Below are 15,104 nucleotides of genomic sequence, written 5' to 3'. Positions count from 1 at the left end.
TCTCGGTTCATAGTTTGTTAGTCGAAAATATTAACAAACGACTCAAAATAATTCATAAGAAAATGAGGCCCAAAATAGATATAAAACTACTGAAGAAAGTGACATTAGGGAAAAAATAAAAACAGAGATTAATAAGAATTTTAAGAAAATATTTAAGGACAGTACCTGCGACAAATAAGAACAGTGGAACGAAATGAAGACATCTATTACCACACTTTTGCAGGAATATCTTAAATAAAAAAAAAGCAAAAACGGATGAAAGATAAAATATTGCAAATAATGGAAGAGTGAAGGAAACTAAAAGGTAGAAATGACAATGAATACAAGTTGCTTAAGAATATCCTAAGGGAAACAAAAGGAGCAAAAGAAGCATGGCGGATGGAGAAATGTACGGAAATTGAAACACTATAACACAAACATGACGATTTCCATATACACAAAAATATAGAACAATGCAATGCAGCCATAGTTGTAGACATCCAAGGAAAGATTTTGACTACAATTGAAGTTAAATTAAAAAGATGTAAAGAACACATGCAAGAATTATTACCCCTACGACCCAGAAATATCAAACGAAAAAGTAACTATGGCCATTAAGCAAATTAAAGATAGGAAACCACCAGGATCTAATAAAATGGGTGGTGAAATTATAAAGCTATTATTGGAATACCAAATCACAGCTCTCGCGAAACTATTCAATAACATATAATTATAAGACTGGTCACTTACCAAAAGACTGGCTAATATCAATATACACTCCACTTCCGAAAAACGCCACCGCTAGGAAATGTGAAGGACATAGATTAATAAGTTTGATAAGCCACGTACTTAAAAAGTATTTCTTACTATCATTCACTGGCACATATAAAAAATTACAAGAACGTCTAAGTGAAGTTCAATTTGGATTCAGAGCAGGACTTTGATTGAAAGAAGCACGTTTTAGTTTGAAAGTTCTAACACAGAAAGCCGGAGATGTCAACTGCGATCTGTATGCATGTTTTATAAATTTTGAAAAGGCATTTGACAAAGTATCACATGAGAATCTAATTAATATCCTAAAAACATCAGGACTCAATGGTAACAATATAAGACTAATCTCAAACTTATATCTCCAACCAAAAGCAACAGTGCGATTCGAAAATAAAGTGTCCGAGATCTTCATAGTCGGAAAAGAAGTTAAACAGGGTACTGTCATTATCGTATTGTTATAAGTATTATTTAACATATACTCTGAAAGCATCTTTAAAGAAGCCTTGGACGAATCTGAAGATGGTATTGCAGTAAACGGCCAACTTATAAACAATATTAAATATGCAGACGATACCGTATTGCTGGCATATAATGCTACAAAGTATTATGGATAATATTGTAGAAACATGTAACAAATACGACCTAAAACTAAATTGTAAGAAGACCTAAATAATGATCATTAGTAAGAACATCAAGATAAACGCCCAAATTACAATAAACTTTAAAATAAATTTCAAAAGATTGGAGAAAATATGCTATTTAAGCTGCAATATTAAGGAAACCTGGGATCATATCTACAAAATAAAAACTCATATTGAAAAAGTCAGAAGTTCTTTTAACGGTCTTAGGAAGATCATCTTGAGGTATCAATATTCACATAAGAATTGTATAGTAGAAAGCTGGAGTATTACAAAAAAACAGATATAAACATAAGATACATACACCACACAACTACAGCATATATTCACCAACATATCCGAAGGCTAAGAAAAGACAGAGAAATTATTAACACCGTTAAGAAGTACATTATGCCTAATAGTAAATATCGACTTTTACAGTTGATTCTACAAGCCAATATTAAGGGCAAAAGAGGCCCTGGACGCAGATGTATGTCCTGGCCAATTTTATTTGGCAATCAGTTGACGTTAGACCAAACCTAGTCTAACGTCAACTGATCTATTCCGATCTGCTGTAAATATAAAAAAGATGGGTCAATGTGCTCACCAATATAACTAGAAAATAGTTACTTTTAGAAAAAGAATATCCCAAAATTTTACTTTAAAATAAACTTATTTTGAACCTTCGATTTCAATTCCTTTTCCTTAAAAGTATTTCAAGAACTATTTCCGAAGTGGAAATCAAAACCTTACAATAAACTTGTTTCAAAATAAAGTTGTACCTTATTCCGAGAAAATTGTAAAAATAGTCAATTGTATTAACATGCTACAAGAAGCTTCAGTACAATTAAATTTATTGCGTAAAATATTTGTCAAAATCACTTACCTCTAATTGTTTTAACGGAATATTATGAAGCAACCATAATATCCATGGTTGCTTAAAATTTTTATATACTGCAGCTGGAGCTAATGCAATTGCCAACTTAATTTTATTGTTATATTCTGGTCTTTCTGAACCCATTACAAAAAGTGTTGTACATCCTTGAGAATGACCAACATAATAGAGGCTAGTTTGATGTGTAGCATTAAGAATGTAGTCAATTACAGCTGGTATATCATACATGCCTATTTCGTGGAAACTAAAATTTTAAAATTGTGATAAGCTCACAAGAAAAATATGCTTGTTCAATTGTTTACTGGTAAGTATACTATGGTATTAGTATGGTTAAAATAAATAAAAGTAAAGATCCCACTTTCTTAAATCAATATCTACTGAAAATGAGTACTTAGTACTGAAATTTACACATAGTGGTTGCTAAAGTTGGTTTAAATATGTAAGAATCCAAATTGTAGACTAGAGAAAATTACTTTAGTACGTTTCATATATTTTAGTGAAGTAACAATGGAATAATAAAAAAACAGCCGAAATCGAATACCTCGGTCTCATTATGAGGAACGGGAAGGCGAAAGATGTTGGGGCTGAAACATCTACGTACCTGGTTCAACACAACAACCACAAGTCTTTTCAGAGCAGTAATTTGCAAAATACAGATTGCCATGATGGTGGCCAACATCCGAAACGGATAGGCAACTACAAGAAGAAGAACGATAAAGCATATGGCTGTACAGCTCATTGGTATAAAGTAGATTTTATCCTTCGACCTATTTTCTACCTAGTGTCTGAATTTCAGGAAAATCGATAAATACAAAAAAGATTCAGAGATTTTCTACGATTTTTACCGTCATATCCTCGACTAAAAAATGGATTGAAAAATTTTACGAATACATCGCTAGCATCACATGTAATGCATTTTTTTTTTTTAAATAAATGTGCTCGGCTACTAAGGCCACTTACACAAGGGCGATTATAAAACAAAAAATAGTACAATAAATATTATGTTACAAAATACAAAATGTATCGTAGAATGAAATTTTATTTTATAATACAACTGAATATCTTTTAGATATTTTAGGGCGGAGTTTATTTGATCAGTATTACTTAGGATATCTTATATATTAGGCTTGAGGTGACTTCTGGCAGAATATTGATGACATTCGGTGAGTATGTGATTAACAGTCAGTTGTGATTGTGGCAGCGTTGACAAGTAGGTCGGTTGCTGGATGACACTAGGTACCCATGTGTTAATTTTGTATGTCCTATCTGAAGTCTTCTTGCCACGATAAGATCTCGTCTGGACAGACTTGTAGTGCCAAAAATAGATGGGCTCTCTATTGAATGCTGTATTTTTTATTAGCAAATATTTAGTCTTTTGTACACTTCACCCTTTATTTCTAATATATGTTGCTTTCAGGTAAGACGAGAATCAAACAATAAACCGAGTACTTTACATTCTTTGATAACGGGAAGATAAGCTTTGTCAATCATTATACTAGGAGAAGGGGAGGAAGATCGTCTACTAAATTTTATTATTTTTGATTTTGTATAATAACGATAAGTCTATGGAGATTGTTTTATTAACGAGAATATCTACTGCGGATTTAATGAGCTTAGAAGTTGTGGAGACAGAAAATGCCTAATGGTGGAAAATATACCAAAGCATAAATCGCTTATTGCTAGGTTAAAAAGAGTTGGGCTTAATACTGACCCTTGTGGTATCCCATCGATTTGAGTGTGGACTGTGAAAAAATACCATTGACAGACACTTTGAACGATCGTGATGATAAAAAATTTTATGTTAAATACAGAAGCGACAACTTCTTGACTTTTGTTAAAAGTTAAGAAATATCGATTTCGAAAAAGCCTTTAATAGAGTACCACATACATTATTATTTCAATGCTTAGACTCAGTTGGTCTGGACACGTATGACATTAGATTGCTTAAAAATCTTTACTACAATCAGACCGCTTGTGTTAAGGTGGACCAAGAGGTTTCAGCTAAAGTTTCTATTAAGCTTGGTGTCAGACAGGGATGTGTTATTACACCGATGTTGTTTAATGCCTATACTGAACCAGTTTTTGAAATAGCGTTAAATAATCGCCGCGAAGGTGTTAAGATCGGTGGTAAAATTATTAACAACATCAGATACGCCGATGACACCGCAATAATGGCAGAGAGTCTAGAAGATCTTCAAACCCTGTTGAATGCTGTAAACAACGAATGCACTGAAAAGGGCTTAACAATCAACGCAAAAAAAAACAAAATGAATGGTGGTCGGAAAAATTAATATCGAAGACTCAGTACTAAGATTAGATAACAAAATCCTGGAAAGGTTGGAACACTTTAGATATCTGGGTAGCTTAATTGACTGCAGAGCTGAAAGTGACGAGGAAATTTCGACCAGAATAGAACTCGCACGGAAAAACTTTATTAACTGGCGTTCTGTATTATGCAGTAGAAGTCTATCGTTGACCACACGTCTAAGAGTATTGAAGTGCTACGTCTGGTCCACTTTGTTCTATGGATGTGAAACCTGGACAACAAAAATAAAAAATCTTAACAAATTAGAAGCGTTTGAGTTATGGTGTTACCGTCGCATGCTCAAAATCCCGTGGACAGCATACATATCTAACGAACGCGTGCTAGAAGACCGTGCACAGAGAGCGAGCATTGATCAACATCATCAAAATGAGAAAGGTCAATAATTTGGTCATATAATGAGAGGACCTAAATATCGCTTACTTTGGTTAATCATTCAGGGCAAAATCGTAGGAAAACCTTGGGTCGGAAGAAAACAACTGTCCTGGCTGCGTAACATTAGACAATGGACAGGTCAAACGGTCGAGGAACTGTTTCATCTAGCTGCCGACCGAGAATCATTTCATCAGCTTGTTAATATGACGATAGCCAACGCTTGAATACAAGCACGGCACACAAAGAAGAAGATCGAAAATATCACTTTGGAGAATTACTAGATTGTCTTGAGTTGAGCGATTTCGTCGAAATCCTGACTGTACTTTAGGAATTATGTTATATTTGTCAAAGAACCATACAAGTCTACTGTTAATAATTTTTTCTAAGATTTGGCACATGGACAAGTAAGTGATAATGGTCTATAAGCACTGGGTGACGAGCCAGCTATTTTAGGATTTTTAATGGGTATTATAATTGAAGTTCGCCACTGGTTCGGAAATTTGTTGGATGATCAGATTAAATTGAACGTTTCAAGAGGTTTAAGGTCACCTAAGCTAAATATTTTTCTTATAAAGATATAGGGAATATCGTTAGAACCAAAAGCAATGGTTTTAAGAGTTTAATGAAAGAAGTGAGTTTTACGTAAGAGAATGGCGAGTTCAGATATGTGACATCCTTAATAAAATTGTTTCGGAAGAATACAAGGGCGTGGTGTGTATCAATGGTTCAAGTAAAGAAGAATTTATTTTGCTCTTAAATTTTGTATTGAAGTGTTTTGCCAGGGTTTCGTCACTTTCTTTATTATCATTAATAACAATATTGTTTGAGATAAGAGTTTTTCTGAAGTCTGAGTCTGTTTGACATAAGAGTCAAGATTTTGGGGTTTGCATTGATTCTTTGTCCGACTTTCCAGTTGCCGACTGCGATCTTCTTGGCATCTTGTGTTACCCCGTCCATCCACCTCAGCTTTGGTCTATCCCGTCTTCTCATTCACACGGGTTGCGCTGTTAGAGTCTTTTTTATCATGTTCGATTCAGGGGCCCGGGCTACATGTCCTATCCACTGCAGGCGGTTTTGTTTAATTATAGTGGTAATATCTTTACCAACAAACGTATGCTTGTAGATATTCTGCAGTTCAAAGTTATATCTACGCCTTCATATTCCGTTCTCACAGACCGCTCCGAATATGTTGCGTAGCACCTTTCTTTCAAAAATCGATAGAGCGGATTTATCTGTTTTAGTTAGCGTCCATGCCTCTGATCCTTATGTGAGAACGGGGACTATCAGTGTTCTAGACAGCCTTATACGAGTTTTTTAAGACAGACTTTTGTTAGCTATGTACTTTGATAGTCCATGATAATACCTGTTTGCAATTATTATTCGCCTTTTTGTTTCCTCAGATGTGCTATTATTGGGGTTAACCGATGTCCTTAGATATATGAACTCTTTGACTGCTTCGAAGTTTTGGTCATTGATGATTAAATCTGCATCAACATTTCCAGCTCTTGTGTTTAGTCGCCATGAATTTGGTTTTATTTTGATTTATATGTAACCCTATTTGTTCTGCTGCTACTACTTACTAGCTCGGTTAGGATTTCCGCAGTTCTCGCCCTGGTTCTTGTTATAATGTCCACGTCGTCTGCATATGCTAGAATTTGGACTGATCTATTAAATATTGTTCCCCTGCTATTTAAATTGGTACAACTTTTTCTAAGGCCACATTAAAAAGCTGACACTCCAGCGCATCTCCCTGCCTTAACCCCCTATGTATTTCAAATGGGTTTGACAAGTCGTTTTGAATTTTTACTGTTGATAGCATCTTCGCCATTGTCACTTACATATGAGTTTGTTTGGAATTCCTAACTCATTCTTTTTCTCACACTTTTCATTAACAGAAGATACATAATTTCTCCAAGAGGATTTTTTACTTTGTTTTATAATGAACCGTGATTATTTTTTGTGATGATTTTATAATGAACCGTGATGAAGTTATTATTTTTTCTATAATTTTTAAGTGTCACCTCATGTTGTTCTATAGAAGTTTGGCATGAGGTATTCCACCAAGGAACTTTTTTTTGTTTATGTGACACAATACTTTTGCAAATGTGCAAATTGGCAACTGAAAGTATGGTGTCTGTGACTAATGTTATATTATTATTAATATTGTCGGATAGTAAGAGAGAAGGCAGGGCGATATCTTTTTGTGTTAGTCGCCAGTAGTTTCTGAATAAAGTTTATTCAATATTGGAAATATTAGATACTATGAATATAGGATAATGATTGCTGTCATAAAGGTCATCAGCGGCTTTCCAAGTTAGTAAAGGTGCTGATTTTTGATCACTAAAGCTAAGACCTCTTGAAGAGAATGTCCCAAAGAAAAAATTAAAGTGTGTACTAGAATCTATATTTATTATGCATGAGCCCGTACAGTTAATAACGTTTTCAATAGTTTTGCCTTTATTTGACGTGTGATTGGATCCCTACATGGAATTATGGGCACTGAAATCGCCTACAAGAATGTATGGTGAGGGGAGCTGATAAATAAGGTCTAGAAGTTCTATTTCCTTTAGTGAGTGGCTGAGTGGAATATAATACTACATATAGTAAGTTTATTTCGGCCCCATGTGGTTATGGCGATAGCCTCCAGTTCGGTGGCGAGAGACACATGAGATGAAAATAGTTCACTGAAAATAAAAAGTCCCACCACTGGCTCTGTTGCAATTAGTTCGAATGTAATGTTAGGCTTCAATTTTTGTTAGTTTGGGAAGTTTTAATGTTTTGGAATTAGTTTCTTGTAAACATATGGTTTCAAGTTGTTCTTTGGCAGCTAATTGCTGGATTCATTCTAAGCGAGGAAATAATCTATCGCAACTCCATTGTATGATTTTCAAAGCAATTTTTAGTTATAGTGAGATACGGGCGACTGTGAGCATTGATGAGAACATTGAGAAATAGAACCGTTGGTTTCATTATCAGTTTGGTAATCGGACGAGGCACTCATATTGTCATAGTCATCTGGACTAAGTTATTGTTTAATTTTTTTTGTAGTCTAGTAATGCAGTTTTTAAAAGACCTGGCCTTTGTTTCTGAATGGAGAAGTGATAAGTCGTTTCGTAACCCTTGGATGTTAGAGGTGAAGTTAAGAGCTTCTTTAAGCGGATCTATGATACCATATGTAATTTCTAGGAAAGACATAAACTGAGTTTTTTTAAGAGTTAGTTCCGATGTATTATTTTTGTAAATACCTTGAACTGCGTTTAGTGAACTAAGTATCAGTTTATGTTCTGCAGTTATAATTTTTTTAAATTTTTTCTTTTGAGGTTTACTTCGTTAAGTGACATCTCCGCGACGAATGTTGGCAATCATCATGGCTATTCTGACCTTCGAGGCAGCTGCTCTGAACAATTGCTTTGAGCTGCAACCAAACCACTCTCTCAAGTTCTTCAACCAGGAAGGACCTTCCTACGCTTCTCCTACCCTCTACTTTTCCTTGAATTATGAGTCTCAAAATGTTGTATCTTTCTTTGGGGTTTACAGGGAATATTAATTTTTACAAACTAGGGTGGAGGCATTTGGTTATTAGTTGTATCCGGTGTAGCGACCGGAGAAAGTTGAAAAGGAGTGCCTGAATTGCTATATATAACTAGTTATAATTTCGGGGAGGATACATTTTGTAAATTGGTTAATTAACAGTGCTTTCTGGTGGGGGTGTATCGCTGAGAGGAGATAAGGGGATAGCGGGTGGGGAAAATTCAGTTTGAGTTACAGTAATTGGAGCATTGGTAAAAGCGTTAACAGTATGACCAGCTTGATTACATAAACAACATTCTAACTTATCAGTAGACAAAAGTATTTCATATGGGTTGTTCTCGTAGGTTATTAAGAGAGAGGTTTGAATTAAAAAACATTTATTAATCATTATCAGGAATAACGTATGCGACTCTTTGGAAGCTCATTATATGAGCTTCATAATCATAATCATTAGTAAGAAAACCACATTTCACGAATGAAACAGGAGAGGCTATTTGTAATTCGATATCCTTTAATGCTTTTTCGATTATGAGGTGCGCAATTGAGATACATTTGATATGAGAATACCTTTAGCAGGGGTAATAAGTCTTCGGATAGAAACAACGCTGAGTTGATAGTGATACTTTGGTGGCCACTAAGAAGTTCGTCGACTACTGCAACGGAAGGTAAATAAATACAAATACGATTATTTGAAATTCGAGATGCAAAGGTGATATTTTTGGGGGTAACAATGTCACCCATAGCTTTTATATACTCAAATAGAACAACATTTGGAATAGCATGTAAAATAGTAGCTTGATTTTTGTAAGGAAACGAAGGAGGTGAAGGTTTAGTTGAAGCTGGAGCGACATAAGACTTGGTATTTATTGTTATATTTTTTTGTGAAGTCACAAAATGACCTCAAATAACATTCAAATAGAATGTTATTTAAGGTCATTTTGTGAGCGGTTCTGATTGAAAAATAACAGTTACCTGCTATAATGATAACCCACTGGATAATCGAATTGTTCAATTTGTATAGTTACCATTTACAGTTTTTAAGAAAAAACTATGACACTACATTGTTCGTAAATATCACATTATGCTTTTATTTCCAAACTAATTAGTAAAACTAGTCATAAGAAAAAACTCGAGGCATAAAAGCTTCAAAGTGATTTTTCAGATTAACAAACAAATTTGCACATAAGGGTTGCTAAATTTGGTCCAAATACGTTATTATCTTTTGTCGTGTTAGGCAGGTAAAACGAGCATTCGAAATCTGTTCTATGAGAAATTATTCTGTTTTCAAAATGTTAGTGAAGTAACGATCGAGCTTATTATGGCTGTACAGCTCGTTGCATTATCCTCTTGAGACCTATGCCTGTGCACTTTAAGAGTAAGTGCGCTTTAAACGTATTTTAATTATACTTTTTTTTTGTAAATTTTTTGATGCTTTGGTGGGACTTTGAGTCTATGACCAGTATTGCGGTGTCATCTGCAAAAGAAGCAACTTCTGTGTTTCTGCTGTATGGGAGGTCTGCAGTGAACATTAGAAATAAAAAAGGTCCCAGTACGCTTCCTTCTGGAACACCTGCTTTAATAGGAGCTAAGTGTATTCATCATGCTGCTTTACCAGAAAGTGTCTATCTGGTAGGTAGGTACCTTTGTTTTTGCTATTATTTAGTAACTTAGTTAGATCTTTGGTAGTTTTGTTTAGTTTTGCTTTATCGCTTGTGCATTTCGATATCTGCCATTTTTTTCGTTGCTAATATTTTTTGTTTAACTGTAGGGTCAAGTTTTTTTCCGAGTTTATTATAGTCAATAGTCAGGATTGCTGTTCACGCTCTTTTCTGTGTAAGTATTGTAAATTCTTTCGTTGCATCTTCTATTTCTTGTGGCGTTTTTAATGGAATTTGTAGATTGATTTGTGCATGTAAGTATTCCCTAAATTCTATCTAGTTTGTTTTATGGTTATATAAAGTTGTTTCTGTTGGTTGTTTAATACTTTTATTGGATACTCAGGTTATAATTTGCAAGTGCTCCAACGATAAATCTAGAGAAGACTAAACCTAATATAATTTTTACTGATTCCTTTCATGATCTAAAAGTATAGTAAAACGGGCAGTTTTCTTGGATCGCTTGGCCAATAGGTTGGTTGGCCAGTACTTAAATATGTTGACTTGGTATCTGATATGGCTGCAAGTTATTCCTTGGCCTTAGTTGTTATGACCCCAGAACTCAATTGTGTATGTTTAGCGTTACAGTCTTCACCAGGTATATATCTATTACCTAACGATCTGAGAAAATCTTAATATTGTTCTATTTTGTTATTATGTTTTGGCGGACAGTATATGGTGGATATTATCATTGGCCCCGTGAAGTCATGTATGCAAACTGTTGTTGCCTGTAGATAATCTCGTTTATTCCCCTTTTATCTTGTGATGTTCGATTTTTAGTTTAATTATTAAAGCAGTCCCTCCATGCGTGGTCCCATCTGGATGTTCGGTATGATATTATGTATCATAGTCTGTTATTTTAAAATACCTTTTATTTATAAAATCTCTGTTACCTACAAGCTGCTTCTTCTTAACATGCCGTACACCAAAGTGCGTAGGCGACTATCTCATTACAAGAATTCTGTTCTTGGCGGCGTGACACAGCTCGCCTGTATTGTGTATTCCTATCCATTCTTTAATATTCCTTAACCAGGATAATTGTTTGCGGCCGGCTCCTCTCCTACCTTCGATCTTCCCTTGTAGGATTAACTGTGGTATTTCATATTTTGCTCCTCTGAATATGTGCCCAAGGTAACCAATCTTGCGTTTTTTAATTAATTCAAAGAGTTCTCTTTCCACGCCGGCTCTCTTAAGGACGTCATCGTTTCGAACTCTATCCACCCAAGGTATGCGCATCATTCTTCTCAATGACCACATTTCAAATGCTTCAAGTTTGTTGATAGATGTTTTTTCAAAGTCCACGTTTCCATGCCATAAAGCAAGATGGACCATATGTAGCACTTGACCATTCTGTAGCGTATTTCGAAATTTAGGTTTTGATTACATAGGAGCGGTCTGAATTTCACAAAAGCTTGTCTTGCCATTTGTATTCGGGTTTTTATCTCTTGTTGTGGATCCGATTGGTCATTGATTGTGGTGCCAAGGTATTTAAAAGTTTTCACGCGTTTTATGCGATCGTCACCTATGCATATTATCGGGTTTTCTGGAGGGTTTCTGCTAATGACCATATATTTCGTTTTCAAAATGTTGATTTTGAGGCCATATTTTTTACCTATGCTATTCACCCTATCAAGTAATAACTGCTGATCTTCCAAATTATCAGTTATAATCACTGTGTCGTCCGCATAGCGTAGGTTGCTAATTGGTATGCCGTTCACCTTAATGCCTAATTCCGTGTCTTCTAATGCTTCCGCAAATATATTTTCAACATATAAATTAAAAAGCATCGGAGAGAGTATGCAGCCTTGGCGGACCTACAAGCATTATGTCTAAATTAGTATTTTGCATAAAAGCATGGATTTCTTACTCGTGCTTGCATAGGGCGTTTGCGTTCCATTCAGCAATTTTAAGTAGGTGAGTCATTTGGATATTTTAATGACGAGAGTAGAAATTAGATTCATGATTGTAAACATTTCATTTGTAAGTTCGTTCATCATGGATTTTAATTCTGATATATCATTTGTTTGTTGTACAGATAGATTAGATGTGGTTTGGAAATTTATTTACGGTGTGTGAAGTTGTGCTCTCTGCTCCTGTATGATTTCTGACTGAATGTTTGGTGCTTCTATTGTTATTTGGATGGTTATTCTTCTATCTTAGTTTTGGGTGCATTTTTTCTTGTAGTTGCTTATGGACTATGTAGCCTCTGTAATTCGCTGTATGATTTTCGTTACATTTGATACATCTAACATTGGTATTTAGAGTTTTTCTGGAGCAATCTATCGTAAAACGACTCTGTGTGCATTTTACACAGCGAGGCTTTCTGTGACAAAATTTTTTTGTGTGTCCATATCCTAGATATTGCAAGCACTGTAGTATGCTTTTTGGGGCTTGGTACTTTAAAAATTACATTTTAGTACATAAAATGTTTCGTTGTCTATATGTCTGTGTTATTTTCATTTTGTTTTAGATCTATAAAGAACATAGGTAGTAGTTTTTAAGTGGACCTTTGTTTTGTGTGTGTGTGTGTGTGTGTGTGTGTGTGTGTGTGTGTGTGTGTGTGTGTGTGTGTGTGTGTGTGTGTGTGTGTGTGTGTGTGTGTGTGTGTGTGTATGAGTGTGTGTGTGTGTATGTATGTGTATGAGTGTGTGTGTGTGTAGGTGTGTGTATGTGTAAAAGATATGACACGGAAGCAATTCCATCAGCCACATAATGTTTTATTTATGTTTAAAGATATTTGTTTTTGTTCTAGTTTCTTACTTTTTTTAGCTATGTGTATAAATTACTAAAGTTATGCTAATTTATATTTCTACTTTTATATCTTTAAAAAAACTTATTAGCAATTCTAAGGTTTCTCTATTAGCAGTTGCCAAAATGTGTGATAGACTTATCGGAAGCAAATATTTCATTTCAGTGAGAGTTTGAATTAATTTATTAAATTTTTCTAAATATTTGTTGCATCCAAAAAAAATATGGTTAAGATCCCCAAAGAACTTATATTATAACTGCAGGATGGTGCCGGTAATATTCCAAGCTTAAATAACTGCGACGGGAATCCACTATGATTCGTTTTTAAGTGAAATATACTTGCCGAGAAGAATTTGGTAGTCGAGTAATTGAATATGTATTGAGGTGGGAGTGGTAAAGTGGAGTGTATCTGGAAATATGTATTTTGCGAGTTTTCAACAATATTCTCCCATGGCTGTTCCCATTGCAGCCTAATTTTATTTTTATGAATTTAAATATATCCCTTACTGTATAAATATTGCAAAAGATTCCACTCTGCACGGCTTCCTTAGCTAAAGTATCAGATTTTTTGTTCCCTGGTATAACTACATGGCCTCTAACCAGTGCCGGATTTAGTTCATGGACCGCCGGGGGCTAAGTCAACCGCCACTCTCCAGTAGGTATAGATGCGACTTAGGTTAACAATTCATTACAACTATTTTAATATTATTAGGTAATTTATTACAAATATACAAAAAAGCCACAAAGACACACACTTACAACTTATAAAGTAAATTAACATAATTACTTGCAAAAAAAATTTCCTGGACTTCCTACGCAAACAGGTTGATGATTTTATTAAAATCTAATTTTGTAAGCAGATCATTATTACTATTTAAAACATTTAAAAAACAAATTTAATGTTTCTTCCGTCATCGTATTTCTCAAATAATTTTTGACCCGTTTTAAAGCGGAAAATAATCTTTCACCAGTTGCGTTAGTAACCATCAACGATAAGAAGATTCTTAGTGATATTTCTACGTTTGGGAAGGTTGCAATTATATTATTTTTATGCAAAAGCTCCATCGCAAAAGTAGCACTGTTAGTTGTTGGATTTTTATACTCAACTTGGCCTAGTAGTGACATTATAAAATGTTTTAATTGAATACACTCACTTGTTAGAGATGTATCCAAGTCATTTGAATAAATATTCACTAATACCGACGCTTTGTCTAAAATCACGTTATCCTCTGAAATAGGTAGAGAAAATAAAAATCAAAAGTAATGGCAAGATCTTCATAAGCTTTTCCTCTAGATTTCAGATTATTTGCCAAATAATCAATAGTTATATACAGCATTTGGGTTCTAATCTCATGGTCAACCGACAATAATTGGATATCTTGTATCCGCCGACGCATCCGCCGACGTGATATATAAAAAACGGATAATCAAACTACCCCATCTACACATCTCCAGATGCATACGTAGATGTCGTCCGCGGACGCGTCTGCTGATGTGTAGAGGAGCCAATAGACGTACGTACGTACGTACAAGACGCGGAGCGAACATAGACACGGGCCATTACCTACTACAAGCTAAACTAAGATCTAGAATCTCTAAGTGACAACTGAAGTTATCAAAAAGCAAAAACGTAAAAAATTAGGGTCAGACTGGTACGATGAGGAATGCGCACAAGAAACGCAAAGAAAAAATCAGGCATATAGAAGACTCCAAGGACGAAAAACGAGACAAACAGAGGAAGAGTATAGGCAGCTGAGACGAGAAAAAAAAGGGAATACTTAAAAAAAAGAAGAAAGAACATATAGAGAGCCAACTAAAAGAACTAGAGAACTATAAGGCACAAGCAGAAACGAGAAAGTTCTACAAGAGGATTAACCAGAACAAGAAAGAAGTCAAACCTAGATTATCAATCGATAGAAATAGAACAGGGTGATCAGGACCAGATACTAGAAAAATGGGCAGAAAATTTCGAGGAAAGGCTAAATATAAGAGGTGAGATAGAGCTCCACGAATCAGAAATCGAACTCGAGGTCATTGACGACGAAAGAGAGAAAGATAACATCCCAACAGAGGTAGAAGTCATCCAAGCTATACAAAAATTGAAAGAAAACAAAGCTTCTGGGGCATGACAAAAAAACCTGACATACTGTATATGTAGACTGGTAGGACTGATCTGGAAGCAAATAAAGTTGCCAGAAGACTGGAATGTA

The 15,104-nt window shown here is 34.9% G+C and overlaps 1 protein-coding gene across 1 annotated transcript in view; it reads right to left on the bottom strand.

Moving 5' to 3' along the window:
* Window positions 1-15,104, bottom strand: part of LOC140450184 (lipase 3-like) — a 78,017-nt gene that overhangs the window by 55,579 nt on the left and 7,334 nt on the right. The window contains exon 3 of the mRNA XM_072543642.1: window positions 2,254-2,506. Coding sequence (XP_072399743.1) covers window positions 2,254-2,506 — 253 coding nt within the window. The remainder of the gene's footprint in view (window positions 1-2,253; window positions 2,507-15,104) is intronic.

This window comes from Diabrotica undecimpunctata, chromosome 9 (genome assembly GCF_040954645.1).
Source record: "Diabrotica undecimpunctata isolate CICGRU chromosome 9, icDiaUnde3, whole genome shotgun sequence".
Classification (NCBI taxonomy): domain Eukaryota; kingdom Metazoa; phylum Arthropoda; class Insecta; order Coleoptera; family Chrysomelidae; genus Diabrotica; species Diabrotica undecimpunctata.
The sequence above is the reverse complement of the archived record's forward strand: the minus strand, read 5'-3'. Positions and strand labels throughout refer to the sequence as shown.